The sequence below is a fragment of the Cervus canadensis genome, chromosome X, assembly GCF_019320065.1.
Source record: "Cervus canadensis isolate Bull #8, Minnesota chromosome X, ASM1932006v1, whole genome shotgun sequence".
Classification (NCBI taxonomy): Eukaryota; Metazoa; Chordata; class Mammalia; order Artiodactyla; family Cervidae; genus Cervus; species Cervus canadensis.
In genome coordinates, this window is record NC_057419.1 from 116413721 (window position 1) to 116440528 (window position 26808).

At 35.5% G+C, this 26808-nt stretch overlaps 1 protein-coding gene and 1 non-coding gene across 3 annotated transcripts in view; both read right to left on the reverse strand.

The window, feature by feature from the left end:
• The window catches only part of PHF6 (PHD finger protein 6), a 56310-nt gene extending 30093 nt beyond the window's left edge, over positions 1–26217 (reverse strand). For both annotated transcript variants that reach the window (XM_043457980.1, XM_043457979.1), the window contains exons 1-5: positions 26052–26217; positions 21961–22144; positions 21616–21717; positions 8001–8134; positions 7688–7731 (exon numbers count right to left, since the gene is read on the reverse strand). In XM_043457980.1, the coding sequence (XP_043313915.1) occupies positions 7688–7731; positions 8001–8134; positions 21616–21717; positions 21961–22098 (418 nt within the window). In that variant the 5' untranslated portion in view covers positions 22099–22144; positions 26052–26217. The remainder of the gene's footprint in view (positions 1–7687; positions 7732–8000; positions 8135–21615; positions 21718–21960; positions 22145–26051) is intronic.
• LOC122436093 lies at positions 7447–7553 on the reverse strand. Its single transcript, XR_006267864.1, has one exon. It is a non-coding gene; the product is annotated as a U6 spliceosomal RNA (small nuclear RNA).
• Positions 26218–26808: the final 591 nt, after the last annotated feature.

Sequence of the window (26808 nt, forward strand, 5' to 3'; positions counted from 1 at the left end):
AGTACAAAAGGAATTTCTAACGTAAGTGGTAGGAAAGCTATGTTGCAGGCTGTCTGTACATACTTTAATGGATTAAACAAAATTAATGTAGAAGTTTAAGAACTGTACTTCCCAGAAATTTTAGAAGAATTTGTACCATTAATAGAGGTGTTTCATTTGGTTATTCACCACAAATATTTTATTCATCGAGGGCATACAGTATATAAGACAATGTATTTAGTATTGAAAAGATATAAAAGCCAAATATTCAGTCTTAGAGTCAAACTACAGAAAGTTTTAGGTACAGTTCTAATACCTATTTTGATTTTTCTTTTCCCATAAATTATTGACTATAATTCCATAGACTAATTTCTCCATGAGAAAGCGTTATTAACTCCTATTCTCAGATGCTGATCTTTCCTAATAAATATTTAAGGGGTTTTTTTAAAGCAAGAAAAGCGTATTCATTATGATAAGAAAAGGGTTATTTAAGTAGTGTACCTGCACATATAAACTCCAGGAACTGAGAGCATTAGATCATTTGCAAAACAGTTACTAAAACTTCTATCAATGTAACTTCACCTAACTATGGTAGAATCTGAGAGAAGAAAAAGGGGAGGGGGAGAGTTTTACAGGCAAAAATCTGGATAACTTAAGACAGACAAGTCAATTAAAGATATATTCTAATCTTAACACTATAGCAAATTTAACATCAGAACACACCACCTCCTTTCTTTAAAACATTTAATCTGAGAATTCTTAAGACACAATTTCATTAAAGCTATTAGACTTGTATGTACCAAAAATTAAAATGAAATATCATAACCAAATGTTTCAATCATCCTGGTACATACTATATCATATATGTAAAATACATAATATTCTGTCATTTACAATGAAAACAAAAATCATTAGCACTATAGTAACACTACATTGTTAAATACCTATAAAGAAATTACTTAACTGATTTCATTATCAGGCCAACATGTCTAGCTTTCTACATGGCATATCTGTCTGTCCTAAATATGAAATCATAATTCAGTATAAAATTTCAGTGGACTTTAATAGCAATAGTAAAAAAAAAATCACAAAAGATTGACAAAATTTAACTATATTAGACTCATAAACTTCTGAAAGTAAAAAAATATGTGATAAATTTAAAAGGCAAACAATAAACTGGAAAAATGTCTTCTGTACTTATGACAAAGGATTAGTATCTTTATGATCTGATAAGCTCATAAAAGATTAAGAACCTAACAGAAAAATATGATCAAAATAAAATGTGATCAAATAATTCAAAGAACATAAATAGTTAAATATACTTTGAGAAAATTTGACTTCTCTAGATTCAAAGTGTAAATTAAGTGATATATCATTTTCACCTATCAAAATAGCAATCTTTATTTATAAAAACAATAAATCCAACAAGAAATGGGCTAGAAATACAAACATAAAAGAAACCCCACAACTACACTGAGATAAATGATGCTTCTGGATGAACCGGATCAAGATTAGAATGGTATCAGTTCTTGCTAACCTTATTTAATGAAATGTTGTGAAAAGACAGAACTTAAGGTGATTCCCCAGTTTTCTGGAACAGTAAATGTATAATACTATCTTTTTTAAAAAGATATCAAAATATACCATAAAGCAACAGTACTTAAAAACACTGGCATAGGAACAGACACATATCAGCAGAAGAGAAAGCTAGGGTGAAAACTAACTCATATGGATATGGGAAATCAGAGTATGATAATGGTGGCATTTCAATTGAGTTGGGGAGAGATATAACGGCACAAATGGCTACCTATTTTCTAAACACTGAGATTTCTATTCTCCTACCATATTAAAAAATTAGAGATGGAGCCAAAAAATCTAGTAAAATAACAAACTATAAATGTAATAGAAGAAAATGGAAGACAATTTTAGGGTTAGGACACCTAAGAAGCCATTTAGTGGCAGGGAATTAATATCTATACTTTACAGAGAGCACTCCAAATCAATTTTGAAAAGATAAACCTAGAAAGAAAAACATGTAAAAGATAGAACTGACAGTTCACAGAAGAAATATAAATGACCAAAAAAATGGGCAGAAGCACAACCTTATTAGTGATAAAAGAAATGGAAATTAAATGAGATAATCAGATGGGTAAAAGTTACAAGGCTGATTAATATCCAGCAGAGGTATAGGGAACTGGAAACTCTCATACAACGTTGATACATATTATAGTACTTATTTCCAATGTTAAATGCATAGACTCTCACCTGCTATCCCCATTTCTAAGATTTTATCCTATAGAATCACTTGCGTAAGTACATAAGCATATATGTATAGGGAAGATCAATGCAGTTTTATTTGTATGTGGAAAAAATAGATATAGGTGAGTTTTTAAAACAGTTTGTATTTATTTGGTTGTACTGGGTCTTAGTTGCAGAATGTGGGATCTAGTTCCCTCACCAGGGATCAAACCCAGGGCCCTTGCATTGGGAGCACAGAGTCTCAACCACTGGAGCATCAGGGAAGTCCCAAGGTGATTTTTTAAAGTAGAGAAATCTATAAGTAAATTACAGTTCTATTTATTCTATGGGATATAACACAACTATTAAAAAGAATGAGGTTGATCTGTATGCAGACAGAGAAGGGTATCTGATATATCACAGAAAGAAAAAAACAAGTTGCACAACATCACCTATATATATATACTATGATGCCATTGTATTATGAATAGTGTATATATGGATACATATGTAAGACTGTATGTATGTAAGAAAGGTTCTGAGAAGATATACAAACCATTATTAGTAGTTACTCAAAGAGTGTGATTCTGGGGTGTAGAGGGGGCTTTCTGAATTACTTTAATAGTACTATTGTACTATTTAAATTTTTTTTAACAATGGGCAGTATACTACCTTTGCATTTACAAGAATTCATAACATACAACATGGTGAAAGGAGGGGGTAAAGTCAGCCACTGCTGATGGGAATATAATCTAGCACAATCTTTCTAGAAAGTAGCATGGCAGTGTGGATTGAGAACCTTAAAAAGATTAAACCTTTTGACCCCAGCAATATTATTTTGGGGAATTTATTCTGAAAATTATTTGCACATGAAAATGTGAGTAGGAAGCTAGTCACAGCACCTTTGTTTAAATTTTTCATGGTTGCTTACTGGTTTTTTTCCTATTCAAAACTGTGAGAATACTTTAACATTTTTTAAAGTTATCATTTTTAATAATAATTGTAAAAAATTATCTGCATGAAAGAAGGGAAAATCTTCCTTTCCACCTTCCAATTCCAACTGCTCTGCACTCCCAGCTCTTGACCTAATTTTCTTGCTTCCCTTTCTTCATATTCGCTCCCTCCCTTCTCAAGGTACTACTGTTAGGGCTTCTTTTCTCAATCTCAAGGGTAGAGAGCTTGGTTTTGAATCCTGGATCTGTTGTCACAGATGTCCTTGGACCTGAGACCTACCTCAGAGGGTTCTTGAATTAAAAGAGTTAAGATACTTAATCTAGAACAGGGCCTGGCACATAGACACTCTCAATAAATGTCAGCTGTTATTTTCTATGCATATGCAAATCCAAGCATACTGCTCTACATCTTGCCCTTTTCCATTTAATATATAAATGCAAATACCCAAAATATAAGACCTAACATTTGAGTTTTTACTATGCCAGATGTGCTATGCAGTTTACATGCATTATTTCATTTGAGTCTCAAAACAGCCCCATGAGGTTATGTCAGTCATCATCCCCATCCCCCATTTTACAGATAAGAAAAGTAAATTCAGAAAAGTTAAAATTATTTTGCCCAAGATCACAAAGCTGGGGAAGAGCAGAGCTGGGACAGACACGTGTCAGTGAGTGACTATATGCTATAGAAGTATTAACACCGACTATCAAGGAAATAAACATTTTCATATGCTCCTGCAAGGTAGAAAACTGATAGCTATACATATGCTTAATGTATGCATATTAATGCTCTTGAAGGACAAAAAAGAAACTGATCCTAGATGTTGCCTTCAGCGAAAAAATTTGGAAACTGAGAAACAAGGACAAGGATGAGAGGAGAGCTGCCTTTCTAGTACTTAGTAAATCTATTCTATGCACCTAAATTTAAAAGGCTTTTAAAGACCTTGATACCACATTAAGATCTCCCTAAATTTCCACTGAATAAAAGTAACAAAGATTGGAAATTGCCATCATCCTGGGTGATTTCACTGTCCACATGGACAATCCAAGCAACACGTAGTCATTCAGCTCCTTAATCTTCACTAATGTCCTCCATCAACCACCTAATCCCTATAATCACACCCAGATACCTCATAATCACCTAAAAGGATTCTATCTCTGAAATCACTGCCTCATAACCGTGGGACCACAGATGATTGCTTTCCTAAGTAGTTTCATTCTCATTGTTCTTCAGTCTTACCAGGACCTCCAGTCTATTAATTCCTGTCAGTTTATTTCTCTCTAGCTAATATTCTAAACTTCCTATCCCTTTACTTCTTTGTTGAACTCACTTGGAAAAAATCCTGATTCTTTTTTTTTTAAGGAGCTAATCAGAAATTAAATTGCCATTCATTTCATCCAGTATGATTTATCTGTTGGTATAAAGAAAGTGAAGTCGCTCAGTCGGTCTGACTCTTTGTGACCCCATGGACTGTAGCCTACCAGGCTCCTCCATCGATGGGATTTTCCAGCCAAGAATACTGGGAGTGGGTTGCCAAAAATCCTGATTCTGAATGAAGCAACTAGTCACTTTCTCTGTGCTACACCCAGGATCCCGAATTGCTGGAGGAAATGTCACACAACCTTTTTTAATCATTTTATAAATTCAGGGTTACTAACCTCAACTGTTCCAATAAGGTCTGTAAACTTTAAATTTCTTTAGGTAAACTTTCTCCCCTGGTCTTCACAACTAGTATTTCAAAACTCTCTCCTTCAACTGCCAACCCTCACCCATCTCCCTACACTTTCCCTCACAAACAGACCTAATAGGAACCACCTATCTTCCTCCTCTCCTATTACAGTGGAAAGGTTCTCCTTATCACAGGGCAATTGTTCCCCCTGTGCACTCAATCCTCCTCCTTGTACCTTCAACCTCTTCTTGTCCATTGAATCCTTTCTTGTAAGCATTAACAACTAATCCCCCTCCCCGCAAAGGCCAACTAAGTCAAAGAAAACAATCTGAAAAGGCTACATATTGTATGATTCCAAGTATACAACATTCTGGAAAAGGCAAAAGTATGGAAGATGGTACAGAGATTCTCAAATTTAATATTTCAAAACACAGTTCATGTTATATCAAGCTAACATAACAGACTGAATTATAGTATTTATCACTTTAAGTATTAGCAAAGTAGGTACTGAGCCACAGATGGCAAATGATCAAGAAACTGCCAAAGGTATCAATGCCTCTTTGCTCTATAGACTAGTGCTGTACAGTTCTCAAAGACAGTCCCTGAAATACAATCCTATAACCCCCCACCATAAATTACAATCATAAAGTAGAACATGTGTTTCCCATTAGAATAATGAAATAAGTGGAAGTTCTGTTTCTGACAAAGCACCCAATATCTAATAAATTCAAGCTAGATAAATGTGATAAATATCTAAGTTCAATAAATAGAAATTGCCATATTTTTAAATTGCACAGTTATGCTCTCAAGTTCTACAATATGAGTATATACACACACTACATATGTCAATAATACAGGGAACCCCAATGTGCTATCAAAGTATACACCGAACCCAAATTTCAAATCAATTGTATCATAAGTTTGAATTGTAGTATTCCTGCCAGTTCTATTAAAAGAAAAGTCCTCTAGAAAAGTATGAACTTAAATCTTCCTCATTAAAAAGTTTCTCAAAACAAAACGGTGGTTAAAATTATTTCACTTTGTGTAGCCTGCAGTGACTTATCTCCACCACTAGATGGTACTATCAGCTTCAGAAACTGAGGGAATAAAAGGGGCGATGTCTATGACTCATTGTTGCCACCCTTAAATATCCTGCCCCAGTATGCTGATAGACTTGCATTTGTCAGATCATTAAGTCTCAATCCTTGGTTTACTACATATGCTCTCTAAAATTTTGAAGAGAATCAAATAAATACATTGTCAAAATCTGAAGCAAAAAATAAAAATTAAAAAAAAAAATCTGAAGCAATGAAAGGTGAGAAAGCTTACTCTTAACCTTTCACTAAAGGTTTTTCAACTCAATTCCAGAACTAAATGAAAAAACTGAAGGAAAACACTATAAAGTTTATCAGTTGCACTTTATCAATTAAAAAACATTCTGTTCTTATATTTGTCCAACATGTTTATCTCAATGATAAGTTTTTGCTAAAGACAATCTTTACCCAGCACTTCCAAAGTATTTAGATTAAGCTGGTACTAAAGAGAAAACAATACTATTTTGTATTATAAAACCAAGACCTAAGAAATCAAAAAGGGCCACAAATTTTAATGTGCTAACACTGATAATTAGGTAAGTCTTTATAAAAGAGACAACTTCCTAAAACAACAGGCTCAAATCATTCTTAATTCTAAGCAACATGCTCTCAGAAGCTAACAAAAACTTGAAAGATCTCTAACTGGAAGGATAGAACAATCTCAGATTAAATCTGAGCTTTTCATATTGCTAGTAAGAGTATCAAAACCATCTGTATGAGAAATTTGAAACAAGTCAGAATTCAGTTTCAGAACTTTCCTATACCTTTTAAAGACCAACTATACAGCTTGGCTAACTATAAACATGACTGTCCTGGTTTTGTACAAATTTAAGTGAAAACAAACCATAAAATAATTTTAAAGGTTTGTATTTTAAAATTTATTACTTCTTATGAACATGTCTGTATTAAGAGGGGTGAAAGTACTGCAATGTGAATAAAAATTCAACAGATAGCTTGTTTATCACAAAATGTACCAGTATTTCTAGTCCATGTTTTCCTTATCTGACAGTAGCAAGGACTCTATAATTATTACCTTTACAATCCACTAACATAGTTACCTGAACACAGAAACCCATAACCACTAGCATCATTTCCCCCTAAAGATAAATATATTCTCCATGTACTCTTTACAGGAATTTTAAGGTTAAAGTTTTCTTTAAAAACTCAGATCTTTTTCACTATTAGTTTAATGTAAACTTTTCACATTAGTTTATCCGAATGCTTTTCTCTGTCTTTTTTCCCCACTGTTTTGGTTCATTCATAACTTGAGTAATTTTTATAGTGCCTTAACTTAATTAAAAATGAACAAACGTGTTCTTTACACTTAAATATCTTCATTATAAATCTTAATAATAGGAACAAAAATTCACTTGCAGATATAATAAAACTGCTCTCCAAAGGCTTTGAACCTCTGTAGGAACTGGGTTAAGTATTCTTTCTTTAAAAAAAATAACTGAAAAAATAAATAAATAAATAAAAATAAGTGAAGTATAGTTGATTTACAATGTTGCGAAAAATATGGAATGCTTCATGAATTTGCATGTCATGCTTGCACAGGGGCCATGCTAATCTTCTCTGTATTGTTCCAATTTTAGTATATGTACTGCTAAAGCAAGCACCCGAGTGCTTTTCTTAATTCTTCAAATAGCATTCAATTTTAAGACACCTCTTGTGGTGAAAATTAATACAGTATAATTGGCTCATATTTCACTCAAATTTCCTCTTGAAATTAAAAAGTGGCAGAATGACGTACCTTCAGAATTATGTGCAGTTTTCTTGTGTTTTCGACAATAAACCCTACAAAAAATGAAAAAATTTAAAAATTACCAAGTGAACAAACCAACTCATTTTTCAAATTAAGAATGAGCAGTATACTTCACCCCATTCACTAAATTCCAAAAAGCTTATCATTCAACTTTCTATGCCATTTCTCAAAGCAGTCAATTCCCTACCAAAAAACACCCTTTACAACGGATGATGAGATGCTTGGAATCAGGCAAAAGTTTTTTACAAAGACCTAAAGAAAGTATGACTTTTAAAAGAGCTAAGAGAAGTTAAATAATTACATGTATATTCCTTGTGAAGGTTTCTCTCGTATTTGAGCTTTATCATGCAATGCACAGTGGTAGTGGTATGTCCTGTGACAAGTTTTCACATCGCATCCAATCGTCGCTCCAGGACAATGGCACAAAGAACACATCTACAGAAACAATGAAATATCACTGTCAGTGCATGGTTTTGCTACCAGCTATGATATCACGTTAGGGGCACAGCAAATCTCTGTCAAGGAAAAGAAACTGGTTACTGAAAAGTTCTCAATGTATGGCAAAAAAACACTACAATATTGTAAAGCAATTAGCCTCCAACTAATATAAATAAATGAAAAAAAAAATAAAATTACAGTTAAAAAAAAGAGAAAAGTTCTGTAACTAATATTGTTATTTTTCTTATTTTTCTCACCTAGAAATAATTTAAATAACATTCCACTGGGAGTATTTTGTCCCATGTTAAACAATGACAAAATTAATGGAATATTATTGATGTCTAATGTTTTACTGTGGTCAAGAGAAGATCTGAAATGTTGCAGGAATGTAAACTGTAGACCTTTTCACAATCCAGATCTTCCTGGAAATGAGTAACCGGGAAAAATGGCTCATACCAGAAAAAAACTGTCCTTCACATTTCCACCTATCAGTGAGAATTTTTAGAAAAGAAATCTCACAAACTATTTGGGAACCTGGTAAAATCAATTTCAAGTGAGGGAGGGAAAGAAGATAAAAGAATTAGGTAGATTTTTAAATCCCTCGAGCCCTAAAAATATTCTGTGATGTCAAACTGATTGTGAAAACATGCTCATCTATTTTAATTTAATCTGTTACTTACCTCTCACATTATGAATTCAAGCAAATAGATAAAACAGATGCTTTCAAAATATTTTAATATAATTTACCTCTGACTTTACTGGATAATTCATACTGTTTAACTAGCTCAAATCTAAATTTAGAAAAAAATTCTTTAAGAAAAGTACATAACGATGACTGTTAGTGGTTTTGATTAACGTATCATAGTATACTGTACTATGGTGGTGGTTTACTTGCTAAGTCGTGTCCAACTCTTGCGATCCCATGGACTGTAGCCTGGCAGGATCCTCTGTCCACAGAATTCTCCAGGCAAGAATACTGGAGTGGGTTGCCATTTCCTTCTCCAGGGGATCTTCCCTACCCAGGAATCAAACCCGGGTCTCTTGCATTGCAGGCAGATTCTTTATCGACTGAGCTACAAGGGAAGTCCATACTGAGTGGACTTCTAATGAGGCTCTCTCCTAAGCTAGAAATGCCATGCCAAAATAAATTCACAGTAAGGTAAATCTTAAAAACTGTTCACTTGTTTCTTGGTAGGGATGCCTCTTTGGGAACTGTTCTCATTCCTCTTTACTTGGCCCGTAAGTAATTTTGGTGTACCAAGAGGCTAATGTAAATTCTAATAAAATACCTTCTATTTCTCTAAGCAAGTCAAACACTCAACCTTTCATTCAAGCTATCATTTAAAAAAGACTCCCATGTAAGTCAGAAACAGAAACATTCTCAATACAGGTACTTCCCAGAAAACATGAGGGCCAGTGCCCATTATTAATGCTAAAGAAATACACCACTTCCTTAAATAAATACAGAAACTTCAAAGCAATACTGTAAAAAGAAATACTGTGCCAAATTATCAAGCAGGGAAAGTTGTTAAATCCTTTTGGGTGGCTTATAAATTGTTAAGGACATGGAACATTTGTACTCAGCTTACTTATGAGGTTCTATTATTTTAGTAAATTATACTTCTAATTAAAAAAAATAGACTTACAGAAATTGCAGAAAACACAAAAGAGCACAAAGAAAATTAAAAAATCATTCATACCAACCAAGTGTAGACACCATTACAGTGTTGCAATGCTTATGTGAAAGTATTTTTCTCTGTAATTCTATACATATTATTTTGTCACCTGGTTTTTAACTTAATAAATTGAACATTACCACTACTTACATTAAGAACTGTACTGCAAGTAGCTCATTTTGAAATTACACTGAAAATGGGTTTGCACAGGTACATTTTGAAAATACTGAATGCAATGAGCAAGCAAAAATAAAAGGAGAGGTACTGTTAAAAATCCTGTACCAGCTCAGCACTGGCACACATACAGTGAAATGGGCACTTTCAGATACTGCTGGAAATTGGTATACTCTCTGGACAGCAACTTGCCTTATTTATCACAGAGCTTATTAAAAGTTTATATACTCTCTGATCCAATAAATTTCCTTCTATTAACCTAGTCTACAAAACAAATCACTTAATTTATATGCAGTCACATTCACTGAAGAATTATTTAGAATAACTCCAAATGTAAAACCACCTGTGGAAAACAGCCATTGAAAAATGTTTAAATAAGTTATAGTACAACCATATGTAGGAATGTTCTTTACTCTTTTCAAAAACATTTTAATGGCATGGGAAAAGGTTTATGCATAATATTAAGTGAAAAAACAGGACACAAAGTTAGGTATGCAAATTATGACCCCAATTATGTTTATAACCTTATTCTTTGAAAATAGATGAAAGTAAACATAGTGAAATGCTGAGTGGCTATCTCTAATTGGTTTTCTGTCTCATAATTTCCTACATTTTCTGACTTTTCTACAATGGGGACATTACTTTTATATATGAAAAATTATTTTAAAACCATGGGGAATACTCCAGCAAATGATTTCAATCCCCATCTCTCAGTTTATTGATAATGAGAAGGAAACCAAATACCAAAATATATCTAAATGTGTTTTGGTTGGTCATAAATTCAAACCTGCCTAAAGTATAACCAGTTAACTACAGCAACTCAGGACAAATAAATTTTTTGAGTGAGAAAAAGCTTATTCTCATTTTTATTTTATCAGTTTCTCTCAAGGAAGAAAGGAAAGAGGAAGATACACCAATAAAAATGTTTTGAGAGAGGAAGATTCTTCTCAAGGTTAGGAGTAGGAATTTTTAATTAGAATTTATAGGAAAAAGAAAGAATTTACAAGATTTTATGCAGCATTCATATACCAGCAGGTATTTCTGCTTGTAAATACATTCTGGGAAGGTATGAAGAAAATACCAAAATATTATCCATAATAAAACTAAATATGAAATGTAAATCTGCTTATGTACCTGTGAATACAGAATGGGAACACTACTGTTATGTTCAAGATATCATTGCTATAGTGCAACCCCTGAAATAATACTTGAACTCCTATGGGACTTAAGATAGAGTATTCATTTTGGCTCTTAACATTTTACTTCTTTGTATGACTAATTATCTTTATAAATGTACAGATTTTATCCACCCATTGCTTCTAGACCAAGTTTTCTTAAAGATAAACACTGTGACTACCAAGTAGTACTCAATAAACATTTTGATTTTAAGCTTACTATGTTACTGAAAATTTTAATATCATATACCATATTTTTTCTCATTCATGTTTTTAACACCTGAAGACTTGACATAATTATCTCCAAGTAAGTCTAAAAATATTTTAAAAGCCTGATTTGAAAAGGTAAAATTGAGAACAATTCAGTTGAAGGGGCAGAGAATGAGCAGAGAGAATGAGGAAGTGATAAAAAGACAATTAAAGACATAAAAATCCCAATTAAAGCTTGGAAACTAGATAGGTGGCTAGTATACTTTTCTTTTAAAAAATATTATGGAAAATAAAGAGGACTTCTACTGGAAAAAAAAGTTGAATAATAGGAAAATAACCCCTGCCCTGACACAGCAAGGCACTAGCTGGTTGGACCAGAGTGATGTTATCCTGTGTTCCTCTTTACACAAAACACTGATTTGCCCTTCAATCAGTTATAGGCTCTATTGGGCCCTCATCAGAAGAGTGTTAACCTGCCATTTAACATCATGCTTGCACTGCAGTCAGAGTGCTCTCAAATGTGGAGAAATAAAAGTTAACCTGATGGGAACACATTTTTCAAGGACAATGGTGGACTTCTTCCTCCTTGAAGAAAGGTCTTTTCCCACATATCAAATACAAATGTCAAACATTCTGTTGAAGGCCAACTTCCTGTCTTCAGGCTAGGTATAATGTCAATTCTCAGCTTATCCTGCCTATACCCTGATTTCAAGTTCTTTAAATAGAGGTGAAAATTTCTTTGTTGTTAATGATTTTTTTTTTACTTTTATCCCTCTATTCAGTTTGCTATCTAGTAGACCTAATAAATTCAACAATTTGTCTTCCAAATTAGGGAGATTAGAAAACAAGACTCAACAGATGTTTGCATAACACAGTATCTTTCTTAAAAATTTTAAAAATTACATATATTCAGGATATACAGCATGTTTTAATGTAAAATATAAATAAAATGTAAAATAAAATGTAAATGTAAATGTAAAATGTAAAATAAAAATGTAAAAATAGTGAAATAATTACTATAGTTGAGCTAATTAACACACCCATCTCTCCAATATAGATGCCATTTTTTGCTGCATTGGTAAAAGCCCCAGAAGTCTACTGTCAGCAAATTTCCAGGATACCACAGAGTATCATTAACTATGGTCATCATGTTGTACAACAGATCTCTAGATTTATTCATCCTACATTAAGTGCAGCTTTGTACCTTTTGACAAACATCTCCCATTTCCCCAACTCCTCCTGTCCCTGGTAACCAGGGTTCTACTCTCTGGGAAGCTATACTATATTAAGTTGAGCCATACAAGCAGTGTCAAGGAGCTAATCCACAAACAAAAGAGGAACGAAGTCATGCATGAGAGGAGATGAACAGAACTGAAAGGACTATGACTTAGCTAAAGTCCTGCAGGAGCCTGAGGTTGGAACTTATCTGCTCCTCAGTCAACTGATCGAGGCCAGGACTGATATTCACTCTACAGAAGGAAGAAGTCTTAAGTAATAAAAGGAAAAATACTGCTTTGTTAGTAGCTATGGGGGAAACTCAGGGAAAAACTCAATTAAGACCACAGACAGAGACAAGGCAAAACAAGTGAGATGCCAACTTCTAGGACACGTAGGAAGAAAAGGCTCTTGAAGAAAAGTTCTAAGACTTAGTTTGCCTAGCTCAACTGCTGTGTATCTACTATGTATGTGAGTAACTGACCACAAGTGTATAGGTATAAATTCTCACAGCCAAGTAGTTACTACTCTCAAGACGCTTGTTCCAAGAAAACTGCTATGAATGTACAGAGAATGCAAGAGATTTCAAAAACCAAAACATCTGTAAGGAAAAAAAAATACCAAAAGCACTTGGAGTTGGGACTAGGGTACCTAAGATATTTTAACAGGAGATGAGACAAAAATTAAATGAGAGCAGCTTACCTTACACTGGTGTTTGTCACTTTGTATTTTTTTTAATAACACAAAACACTACCTCTAGTTATTAATAATAAAATAATTAGGTCTAAATGGAAAGCTAGAAAGCAAAACTGAACTCTTAAAGTTGTCTAAGTCATTTAAAAAATGACTTGATAGATTAGGACCTTAAATTCTCCAAGTGCTTCTAAAAAAAAACAGGGCCGCTGAAAAGTACTTTACTAGAGTGACAGACTAAATCTAAGCAGTTACTGAATAAATAATTTCAGAAGTCTTTTAGAAATCAGAGGGCAAGGACTAATAAATAAGCCTATCAAGCTCTTACTTAAGCTAGTCTCCTGACCTTGCTCTCAATATCACATACTCCAACTCCATCCAACTTTATGAATCATCATTATGAGGAATATAAATTCTCTTATTGGAGCTTTTGAAATTTGTTTTATTTATCTGAAAGATTCAGATTCAGAGTTTTTCGGAGCTCATATCTTTATGTTTAAGCTCTTCTAAGATATAGGTCTTACAGGCTGAGGGTACTCTAAAGTGCCATACTGCTTGCTATACTTTTTTTTTTCTTTTTCTTTTTTTTAAATTTACTTATTTTTTCAGTGGGTTTTGTCATACATTGACATGAATCAGCAATAGATTTACACGTATTCCCCATCCCGATGCCCCCTCCCACCTCCCTCTCCACCCGATTCCTCTGGGTCCTCCCAGTGCACCAGGCCCGAGCACTTGTCTCATGCATCCCACCTGGGCTGCTTGCTATACTTAATCTGTGAATACCAAAAATCCATGCTCAATTAAGTACCAAGACATCCCCCCCAAATCAGACATAGATTATTTTATATTATTGGTTGGGTTATCTTCCATTACCACAAGTAATTACATAATGACATAAATTTACAGTATTCTCAATTGCAATGAAGTATTAAATGAAGGCAAAGAAGAAAAAAACTCGCATTTTTTAAAAATTAATTTATTCAATAATCGCCAAAGACCTGATTTTCTCCATCATTAGACTTGAAGTTTCTCTTTGGCCTCACATTTATTCTCTTTAATCACCTCCAAAGTAAAACAAAGTTCATTTTTTAAATAAATGACAGGTAAAATATCTGTGCACATTTAATCTGCATGCCATAATCTGAGCTTTGAAAATAATTCACATTTATATGAATACCTTCATGTTGCATGTTCACTTAGTTACACAGATGACAATGAAGCCAGGGAAATCTTCTGGAAAAAATGTACCTGTTTTCCCCCCAAAATACTCTACGGCAGGGATCCTGCCAAGCCCAATTTGGCCCATCACCTGTCTTCACAAAGAAGTTTTACTGGAACACAGTCACACTCACTTCTTTGGGTACTGTCTATACTGCACCTGAAACAATATGGCTAGCAAAACCTTAAATATTAATTATCTAATCCTTTATACAAAGTGCACCAACCCGTGTCCTAAGGAAATGATCCATAACTGAGTGCTGATCAAAAATCACTTGGGAACCTTTTTCAACCTACCCACCCTCCTTTCTGATTGCTGGTTAAGTATCCCTGATCTAAGGATTTAGTAGCACCAGTAAGTCACTGGGCACTTTCTGCTTCTTTGTATGTAGTAAGCAGTGGTACCATTCTATACACTTTGGGTGCTTCATTTTACCCTTACTGAATGCCAAATAAGCCACATACTCTAAACAGCACTGGAGGTGATATATGTATAATTATGGCTGATTTGTGTTGTTGTATGGCAGAAACCAACACAACATTGTAAAGCAATTTTCTTCCAATTAAAAAATAAATTTTAAAAATAGCACTGGCATTTACTACTCTATACTTGTCAAAAGTACTTCCTCCTCCTTGAAACTCTTCCCTCTTTGAGTTCTACAGTATCATTTTCCCAAAGGAACACACTTCAAATGTCACTCTCTCTGAAGTCTTCTGATTTCTCAGGCAGAATTAATTATGGTCCTCTCTCCCAGATCTCCTGTGGCATTCTTTACATTCTAAGGCTAAAGTACATTTATTCATGATGGCATACAAAGTGTCTAGCACTGTGCTTGGTACAAAGTAGGTGCTCAATTAAGTATCTGATAAATGGACAGACAGATGATTTCTAGAGGCCTTGTTGAATATAATGCCTAAGGAAAACAACAAAAATTTAACACCTCACTGGGAGAGTGACGGTTGAAGAAACATGGAAATGCCCTTGTCTGAGGCATACACAGCTCTTCACCATCCAGAACAAATAAGCAACCTGATCTTTCCCTCTAGATTTCTCCCATTCCTCTTCAAACAGCTAGAATTGCAAACAACACTAAAACACTGATTAGGCAAAACAGAAGAATTTTATGCCTATACTCTTATCTCCATGGTCAATTTACACCTAGTCCATTATTAAAGCTTCACACTATTGTCCTATTGAAGCCCTTCCCTCCTTCAAATTCAGCCAACAATTAAGGAGTGCCCACTTACTAGAGTACAATTGAGGACAAATGAGATGTCAAGCACCGTGCTAAGTGTTTTCCAGGCATTCCCCAGCCCCCACCCCCTCTTAATCCTATGCTGGGCAAAAAGAAAGCAGTCTCTGCTCTCCCAGAGCTCACAGCACAGTGGAGAAGGAAGGCTTGCCCACGTGTAACAAATACAATGCAGGGCGTTAAACCCTATGTCAGAGATGAAGGTTGAGTTGGACTCAAAAACCGAAGTTCTGAGAGGCAGCTAGGAGATGAATAACGTCAGTACATGCACAGCAGTGGGGGACAAGTGGAGGATATTCAGGAAACAGCTAGAATGAGATAGGGGACGAGATAAACAATGGAAATGATGGGTTAAGTTATGACTTCTGAAGGGTAGATATTCTATAGGCAGAAAGGAATCAGTAAAGGTTTAGAGTCAGGGAGTGAGTGATATTAGGTTATAAAGGTAGAGATCAAGTAATTACCAGCAGTATGCTGGAAGGATGGAAAGAGGAAGACTGGATATAGGGTCGCAATAAGAAAGAAGGCTGAGACATCACAGAAATAGAATCGATGTGAGTGATACAGAAGAAGGAAGGTAAAGGATTCAGAAAGAGAATCGGGTTTCAGGGCAGGGAGATGATGAACAATGGAATAGACATGTTGAGTTTAAGATGCCTGCAGGACATCTAGGTATAGCAGACAAGTATGCTGCCACTATTGTATTTCATTTTCCACAATGTATATCACTTGTCTCCTGAAAAATCCTACTTTGCCCTTCCCTTCCCTTCTTACCTGAGTTGAAATTCCTGTCTAATGTTTAAAGACACAGCAATCGTCCCACCTTTCTCAATTCTAATCCATTATTGCCAGTCTCAATGACCCATTATCGTATAGTTAACCTATTTCATGGACTCATACTTTTTTTCCCTTTTAAATCTTACCATCTCTGGGATGTAGTCTTAGCTGCCTAAATTGGCATGACTCCTCCCACACAAAATAAAAAGGAGTATCTATAAATTGTCATACTGCAGATTCACATATGCAGATCATATCTAGATTATGATCTCTCAAAACCAGATATCCTGTTTCTCTGGGGAGCCAAGCACTCAACTGGTAGTGAGTAAATAACAAAGTCAATATGTAGAATTGTTGAATTGGTCTTTTTATTTTCAGGGGCTGCTAAAAATATCTTGCAGGTAACAGAGACTCAGAATATTCTTAGATAGTATGTAGGTAGGATTTTTGTTCTAAAAACTAACAATGCTATTAACAGACTATATTAATAGCAGCCTGATAATGTCCTAAATTCAGTATTATTTCCACCTTTATTAGAAAACTATTAAGCTTTAATTTTAAAATGTGATTTTGGGTTAGGGAGCTTAAAAAACAGTCTAGTATAGCCTAGTGATTAAGAGTTCTGGCTTTGGAGTTAACTGGCCCTGGATTCAAATTCTAGCCCTGCCATTTACCAGCTATATGATCATAGGTTACTTCTCTGAGCCTCAGGTTCCTAATCTGTAAAGTGAGAATAAATACCTTCCTATCTCACAATATGACTGTGAGGATTAAAAAGGATCATGTATTTAAAGTACTTAGGCAAGTCCCTAGCACATCTAAAGGTTCAATAAATGTTAGCTATTTCTGCTACTGAACAAGAAAACAGGAAAAATTTTCAGAGGATTTCTCAAGACGTGAGAAAACTTTAGTTTAAAAAGGGGAAAGTTTAGGAATGATCTGAGGATAGTCATCAAGTATATGAAGGACTTTTCATTCTTAACACAAGAAAAAAAATACTTCCCTTAATGGAAAGAGACAGACCTAGAATAAATGATTCTAAATTAAATGAGATATTTGATTTATATAGAAGGACAAATTTCTCAATTGTGAAGAGTGTTATATAATACTGGTCTTGTTTCAGCTTGCTTGGGTAGAAATCACAATTTCTTAATATATTTAAACATAAAATAGACAAAAAATATCTGTCACATGGCTTGTAGGTAATCTTGCCTAAGGGGAAGGAAAGCGAACTAAATGGCTTCTTAACCCCTTTCGGTCTTAAAGAGTCCTTGATTCCATGGCTGATTCATGTCAATGTATGGCAAAAACGACTACAATATTGTAAAGTAATTAGCCTCCACCTAATAAAAATAATTGGGGAAAAAAAGAGTCCTTGATATATTTGACACAGGTACCAATTAAAACAGTTAATTATTCGATCTAGATATCTTTTTTTTGAGGGGGTGGGGTGGATTTTAGTTCCCTAACCAGGGCTCAAACCTGGGCCCAGCAGTGAAAGTGAGTTCTGATCACTGGGCTGCCAGGGAATTCCCCCGTAGATACTCTTAAGGATCTCACCACCTAGCTCCATTCATTAAGAGTCTGTTCTTCAATATTCCTCCCAAGTGTCTCCTTAAACAAAACGAAAACAGCAACAATAACTCATAATTTTACTTGGAAATTTGCATTTCTTGGCTAGATAGCTGGAGAACAAGAATAAATGGTACAGATGTTGTAGCTCCACATATGGATTCAACAGGAACTAGAAACCATTCTGGAAAAAAAGTCTGTCTTAAATGCAAAAAGACTTTCAAATTATAAAAACCTTATATGCTGGCAAATGTCTTGATGTAAAAAGAGATAAACATGTTCATGCAGAATGGCTTTTCTCTCCAATTCTTGTGGCTGACATGATAATCTTGGAAAATGGACTATGGCAGCAAGAACACAGAAACTAGCCACTGTACCCACTTCTTTTTTGTGGCTTCCCATCCTCTCAAGACTCTGACGCACCTGACCACCTATATATTTATTTACACCTTACATCCCAGCCTCTTCTCTTTATGGTTTGCTTTGGGGCAAGCACGAGATACAGACTTGAACCTGCCTTAAAAGCACATATGGACCAGCACCCTTGCTTTTCATTATTTTCAATGGGTATTGACCCACTTCTCACCTAGAAATCTAGATGAACAAGAGCCAGGGCAAACAGACTCACAAGATAAAACGCCTTAAAAAGTGAATTGTGCTTAGTTGCTCAGTTGTGTCCAACTCTTTGTGACCCCATGGACTGTAGTCCACCAGACTCCTCTGTCCATAGGAATTCTCCAATCAAGAATACTGGAGTGGGTTGCCATGCCTTCGTCCAGGGGATTCTGCCATATGCCAGGTGGATTCTTTACCATCTGAGCCACCAGGGAAGCCCAAAAAGTTAATTAGGAAAGCTGATTATCTAGTTTTCATATAGTTTACCTACTTACATGAAACTCTTCACTTTTTGTCTTTCTTTCTGATTTATACCCTTTTAATTGCTTAGATAAATCTACACAGGGAAAAGTAAAGAAGAAAACCAAAATCTGGAATTTTGGTTACTTGATAATATTTCATGTAAAAATGATAGTGGAAGGGCCAAAACTAAGGGCTAAAAGGAGACTTCAAAATTATTTCAAAAAATTAACATATAAATGCTACTCTAGTCCTAGGCCATATGTAAATTATTTAAATTCTGACATTTTAAGAGAAGGAAAGGGAGCAAAATTATATACCTGGCTCAAAAGTTCTCTCCTTCTGCCACTATTACTGAAGGCTGGATGCCCACAGCCTCAAAATTTTGGCTACAAAACACCTTTTCTAAGGAACTTCCCCGACAGTCCAGTGGCTAAGACTCTGCTATATCACTGCCAAGGGAGCGGGTTCAATCCCTGGTCGGGGAGTGTCAAAAAAGAAAAGAAAAAACCTTCCCTAAGGTAACTCTTTACATCTTTTATAGCACGTTTTAGTTATGCAACATCACTGGATAGCAAGCAGTGATACAGCATTATCCATTTATACTGCTGGTAAAAATACAAATAAGATAATGACTTGTCTAAAGTTACATAATGTATCAGTGGCCGCTATTAACAAAACAGGCCTCATGAATTCTCAACCCAGTAGGCTTTTCATTAGCCTACAACAATATTAGCAGGATCTTATTATTACTTATGAACAATAACTACAACAGGGCTGCATTTTTCAAGTCTTAACTATGTGCCATGCACCATGCTAAGTCCTGTAGAGTTTCTTTTTAAGTCTCACAATATCCCTGGGAAGCAGGGACTATCATTATCTCCTTTAGGCAGGTGAAGAAGACATGGCAGAGAGAAGTAAATAACTTGTGCAGGGTCACCCAGCTAGTCAGTAAGAGAGCTGGGATTCAAATCCCAGTCTGTTACTATAGCTTGTGGTCTTAACTTCTAGTACTATTCTACTCCCTAGATCAAGGAATAAGCTTAGTTATTTATAACTCACTAGGGCAAAAAAATTAACTCCCTACATCTTGCCATTAAAAATTAATCAAGACAATTTGTAACGGTGAAATTTGTACAAAGTTCTGATGCTTTCTGCACAAAGGGGAAATTTTACCTAATTTAAATAAATCTCCACTGAATTTAGCAATACTGATAGATGTATGTTACTGCTGCTTATAAAAATAGGCATCGCATTTGTTAGTAACCCAGTAACATCAGGGACTAAAACTACTCCTGTTCTGACTAGAGCAGCCGTGTAGAATAACAACAATGCTAACAAGTCAGGGTGTAGACACATTTTCCATGAATATTCATCATGCCAAGGAAAAAACAACTTGTGATAAGGGTTACAATACAACTAGTTTCAAGTAAATAGTATTCTTTCTTCATATCCAAACTGATTTTTAAGGACTCGGAAATAAAAACATCCTGCTCCGGTTCTCAAAACTCAGCAAGCACAGTAACATGAAGAAATCTCAAACCACCAAATGAAAAAAAGATTACATTTTTTTAAATGGAGCATTCTATTGTTATCTGTAGTTTTGGGGATGGGAAAGATAAACATTGTCATGGTTAAGGTCTCACTGCAACAACAACAAAAATGTCTGACCTCTGAATTCCCATTTCTGCCTACAGTGACTCTAGAGTTTAAGACTATCCTAAAAACAAATCTCAAATATTCTCTTTGAACTTCTTCATACTGCTTTTATTTTCAAACTATAGAAAACTGACTACTTTTCAAAATAGATTATTCCCGATATAAAAATGACAGCCGTCCTTCCCATCAGATTCTTTATGAAATGAGATTACTCAGTGTCTAAGGACATAGATATATGTTCTGCCAAACCCATCTTTAAAATAATGAAACACTTGATAGTGAAGCTACCGAAGGTACATTTACGGATTCAATAAAGAGCTCAGAAGAGAAAAATAACCAAATAAGAAATTGTTGCAATGTAAACTATAATGTATCAAATACCACCTGAGACAATACTACTTTTCCACCAGAACAATACAGTATCTTGCCAAACTGGTTACTTGGTAGTGAAGACAACTGCAGGAACATTACACTGGTGAAGTTTCAGAAAAACTGGAAAATTCACCAAAAGTTATCCAAAGTCATAAATACTGTGTTGTATAACTGAATCACAGTAAAATATGCTGTTCAGACACTGCTAACATTTTCTTGTCGAAAGGGTTCTGTCATCTTCATTTGTAATGATCACAATTACTTTATCATGTAAAGTAAAAACATTTCAGAATTTTAATTATGAAAATAAACTTGAATGATGACTTTAACATGAAACATTCAAATTAAGCAAACTGCTTGTTTCTAAGTCAACACAGCCCCCAAAAAGATTTTAATACTTTTTGGAAAAAAAATATATAAATATACATATTGATTTACTCCTTTTTTGTTCATTGGCAGATAAGTTAAAACTAGCCTTGCAATTTGCTGATTTGGGGGAAAAATAAGACTGCAATTTTTAAAAAATTACACTCAGTTAATAAGGCAATACACTTTAAAATAAGCAATTTCCTCCTTAATGAGCTTAAAATAAGTTTTATTCTCAAGAGGCAGAAATAGCAACTTACCAGCTTCGTGCCTCTTTTAATTTCCTTTTGGACATCTTCAATAGAAAATCCACCAAGACTTTCATTATCAGAGTGTGATGACACCAATGCAGATGAAAAGAGCTATAAATTACATTTAAAAGAAATTAAGGTTCATATAAAAAGAAATTACAGTGAAACATAATTTACAGTGACTAAGATGCTAAATTTAAGAGGAAATATTAAAGTAAAAATGACACAACATTAATGAGGAACCATTTCTTAGATGTTTAACTAGTTTTGTTGTTGTTTTGTTTGGTATTCAGGAATATTCATTGTTAAGATTCTCCTGGTTTCAGGTCTCTTGGTTGCTGCGAGCATACTTACCATGCACTTATGGTGTGCTGCCACCTTCTGGTTTTCAGATATTAGTAACTGTCCACATTCCTTGTCTCTATTTGACTTACAAAAGCCACATTTGCGCTGTCTTGTAGGCCCTTTTTTCTGTTCAACAGAGCTTGACATGATTTTTAAATTGCCTTTAGAATGCCACTTTATGCCTCAAGAAAAGCTACAGAGGATAAGAAGGGCAACAAAATGGTTAATTTATTTTAAAAATCAATTTACACATTCATGTAAATTGTTTAATATTTGACCTAGGTTTTAATATATATAACTAAAAATAGCTACTTAGTATAGACAAATTAACATTGAAACCTCTGTAATTTTAAAAAGTGTACTATCTATGCATAAAGATAAATTAATGAAGTAACTGGGAAAAATCAAACTGCTCTCAAATTAAGGGACATGTGAAATAATTAGAACTACTTCTGCATGGATAAAGAAAACATGAACAAGGTGTGAAATTAAAATAATCATCTGCTGACATAATTAATGAAAAACATTTTTCATGTATACTGGGGTGCCCCTTCAAAGAGACAAAGAATTATATATCTAAGAGCAGAGCAAAATCCACTGAGAACTACACAATATCCAGAGTGAACAGATTTCTTTAATTGCACAATTCTGTAAAGCTCACATATTTATAATACAACAAATGAGAAATGAATTTTACAGAACCACGACTTTGGAACATTTATTTTTAAAATTTGAGTTCTTTTCAAGTTTTAAAAAATCATTTATACATCTTTATTTGTTTTTGCTCTTGTATTCCTTTTGCAAGTAAAGGAAAACTTAAGTTTTACAGCAGTCTATTAAAAAACATAGACTTTAAGAACCAATCATTTATAAAAACAACTATGTTATCTGACTCTGAGATTGACTCCAAAAGTCTGCTTATTAAAGTTCCAAACTGACAGTGGTGTTCTATATGCAGTAACTTTCATACTTAAATTAGTAATACTGTATATAAAGGATGGGAAATTTTTCTGAATGAGACTTCAGTTTAGTCAAAATTACAATTATAGGTAGTATAGTGAAACAAAAAAAGGGAAGAAAAGTTCTAACATGGAAGGTTTCAGATTTAGATCATCAGTCTCAACATGGATTCTTCAGAAGAACAAAAACAAATGTAAAATCAGTTATTTGAATTGTGCCGTTTTCCCAAATCAATAGGACTAAGCAGTTCAGGACCCAGGTTACCGTAACACACATTACAACCAATGAAATCTCCAATTTTTATCTTAAAACTTACTAAATTCTTTCCATTATTTCATATATTTGAACCTTTTCATAAAATGCTGAAAAGATGGACTCAGTAACACTACACCGGGGCTTTCTGAGGAGCACTTGTTCACCCACAGAACAGCAGCAGCTGGATGCCAGCAAGGTGGTAGCTGCAAACCATTTAGGGCTCCACAATACAAAAACACAAATAGTTAAAACTGAACATAAAGTCACAAAGAAACAGGTCTTCTCATCCATTTATATCTAGGTTTTTCTGTGTAACGAAACTTCACAGGCCCTGACAGTCTCTGCATTGATGGGTTTAACAAACTCTTAATGCTATCAACAATTTTAAATACCTCCCTCTTTCAAATGGCATCGGATACTTTACAACAGTACTGTATTCACAGCACTGGCTATAAACTGTGAAACTGATTGAAAACAGGCAGCAAATACTTTTAGGATTAAAGAAAAAAAAAAGAACATAACAGAAACAAAAGAAACAAAAGGGGAAGTGTGTTTGCATTTGCTCAGGCAAATATGTGTTCAGTTGCTTTATCAAGAATATAGCTGCCAACATCTTTAGAATTAAATATGCAAAACACCAAAATTCATAAATAGCACCAGAATTTGCTACTTGAGTTCTAAATTAGCTTTCTTTACTACTGTGCAATGAACAGTAAACACTCTGAAAGCACTGTAATGTATTCAGCATTTTTTCCGGTCATCCTTGGCCAGTTGAAAGGATGGCACCACTACGAATCCAATCTATAGAAACATCTTAATGTGTAATTTCTGTACAACCCCAGCATAAGCTATAAAATCAGCTTAAGATAAATTCCTAGATTTGAAAATTACTCTTTATTCTTAAAATTAATTCTGAAAATGGTGTCCCCAAAATTCTACCCATATTGAATTCTACCTCTTTCCGTTTATAAACAGGTAAATGTCTCATCCTAATTTTGAGAACCTACTTTACTAGATATCAAAGACCCCAAAATCTAAAAGAGAAAAAAAGGTACACTTTATTTTGCATTCCAAAATATTCTAGTGTATCTTTTCTATAATCAGTCTAAATAGAATTTGTTAAGTGAACAGAAACGCACACAAAAGTGCACCAAACCAATTAAAAACTTTCCCCAATGTGCAATGACTAAATGGATTTTTCCACTAAAATTCAAATAATGCATCTGTGCATAATCTTGCTAATTTTTTTTACAACCTCCTTGTAAAACATGAAGTGGAGAACATCATGGAAACAATGACTCCTAGCAAAAAATGTCTTTATCATAAAAATATAGATTTCTATCTAATGCTGTCACATTTGTGGTTTCTACTTAAGGAGAAAAAGGGCATTCCAAGGACCAATATTAAGTTCATAATGATCCATACAATACATGGCATTTTAATTCTAGTCTAAAAGGCTTTTCCGGGCATGCAGAGATCAAACTTTGATGCTTTCGCCCAACAATGAAACCTTTTCCTTAAAAGAAATACAGCATTATGAATAATGTTATGAAGCAGAAATAAATAGGCAAAGATACCAGCCTGAGAAACACTGTCTGAAAAACAGAAAAGCCTGATTAGTTAGGCTGAAGCAATCAGTGCATTTCTAATTTTCCAAGATGCTGTAAAGAACCAAGGTGGCAAACCTGAAACATCAAGGAGAGCCTTCAAGAACCAACTCGAGAGCTCATTCAATGTCTGGTATCTGAAAGACCATTTTCATAGAAAAACAAAACAAAAACTGCAGTTCCGGAAGATCGAACAATTCCACACGCAAGCAAGTTGAAATATACAGATCAAAATATATATAAACATGATCCAAGAAGCAGTATTTCTATCAGTTACACTAGAGAGAAATTAACGAGTAAGAGACGAACCGGAAGGGCACCTGAATTTGGTTGCACGATATTATTACATGCTTCGCACTGTTTTTGCGGTTATTCAAAAGGAAACTGAAGGAATTTTCCAGTTGTTTCAAACCCAAGGGTAGAGAAAGAATTTGAACTGTATGAAGAAGACCTGATATTACGTAGGAAACCGATGAAAAGAAAAGGCATTTCAAAAATAAAGGATTTTTCAACTTCCACGCAGAATATCGAAACGAAGAAATTTCAAAAGAATGCCGAGCTGCTCGTCCATATAATAAAGGATGGTACACAGAACGTACTGGATCCTCTCCGTTATTTATTCCTCAATACACACTAGACTCCAAGATCTCCCTCTAATCAAGCGCTAGATAAACTCGCAAAACTATCTTCCACTAAAACACTTTAGCGGGTTCCTTTCGGTCGTGAAGTCAGGGTCCCCTAATTGTCCTTTTCCAATCCTCCTGGATCCAGGAAAAGACCACCCTACCACTTTCTTGAACCCTCCTCCCCCCAGGAGTTCGCCCTCTAACAGTCTTCGTTTCGTATCTCAGTTTCACCCCCAATTCCCCCCACCCCGGAGTTTTTCCTCATTCCGAAAGGCTAACCTTCTTGTCATCCTAACAATTCTTCCTCTCACTCTTCCCAGACTGGGAGTCCCCCTCCTCCCCAAATATGTCCTAACCGACGGAAAAGACTAAAAATTCCCTGTATTTTGTCCTCCTTAAATGTTGCGCCCCCTCCCCCGAAGTCTCGGCTTAAGCCTAACGTCTCCCTCCGCTCCTCCGAAGCACTTTTCTCAGCAGCCTCTTCGCCAAGCGCCTTCAATGAGTGGCGCTTCTGGGGTCCCTGACAATAAAGCGAGACCACCAAGAGTCCCCCTTAACAACGGGCAGGGGCGGCGGCCTGGCCACCGCCATCCTCCTTGTCTTTCCCCGCTGGGCAGAGAATGGGGGGCCCCAGGGTACCGTGGGGACTCACCGGCGGGGCCCAGAGGCGAAGGGAAGGGGAGAAGCGCCAATAAGGGGAAAGAGAAAGAAGTCGATCTCGGTTCTCCGGCAGCGCCTGAGAGCGGGGCTCTGTCGCCGGAGGTTGTTTCCTTTCATTCGAGGAGAGACGGGCTCGCGGAGCGCCCTTACGTCGCCCCCCTCGCACGCAACGACACACTCGGCGTTAATACGTCTCGAGCGCGCCGCGGGCCCTGATTGGCTGCAGAGGGGACAGCTGAAGCCGCCCAGCCAGGACGCATGTGTAGAAGCCACCCCCAGGATGGATCCGGGCAGCAGGCCCCACCTCCTGCTCGCGCGCGTACCTTCTATTCTCCGGTCCACCGCTCAGCCAAGTGTTTGGGGGCAGGATCCTAGGAGATGGAGAAAGAGATTCAAAGATATCGCTGTGGGTTGGGCGGAGAAGGGACTGGGCTGGGACTAGAAACCGTTGGCCAGGGGCCCTGGGTAACCAGTTTTCGACAGTGATTCAAGTGGGTAGGCCTTATCCCTTGCACTTGTTCACTGAGGCCTTTTCACATCCATTATTTCATTGTACTCTCGTGGCATCTCTTTTAGGTCCTCCATTCTCTCGTTTTACTGCCAGGAAAAACTGAGAAGCTGGTAGTGGAGTCACTCTGCCTGGATATCAGTCTGTGGGCGAATCATGTTTCACCTCTGTGCCTTAAATCTGTGTGTATCTTTAAAATGGGGATCAAAATAGTAGCTCACGGGTTTATTGTGAGGTAGAA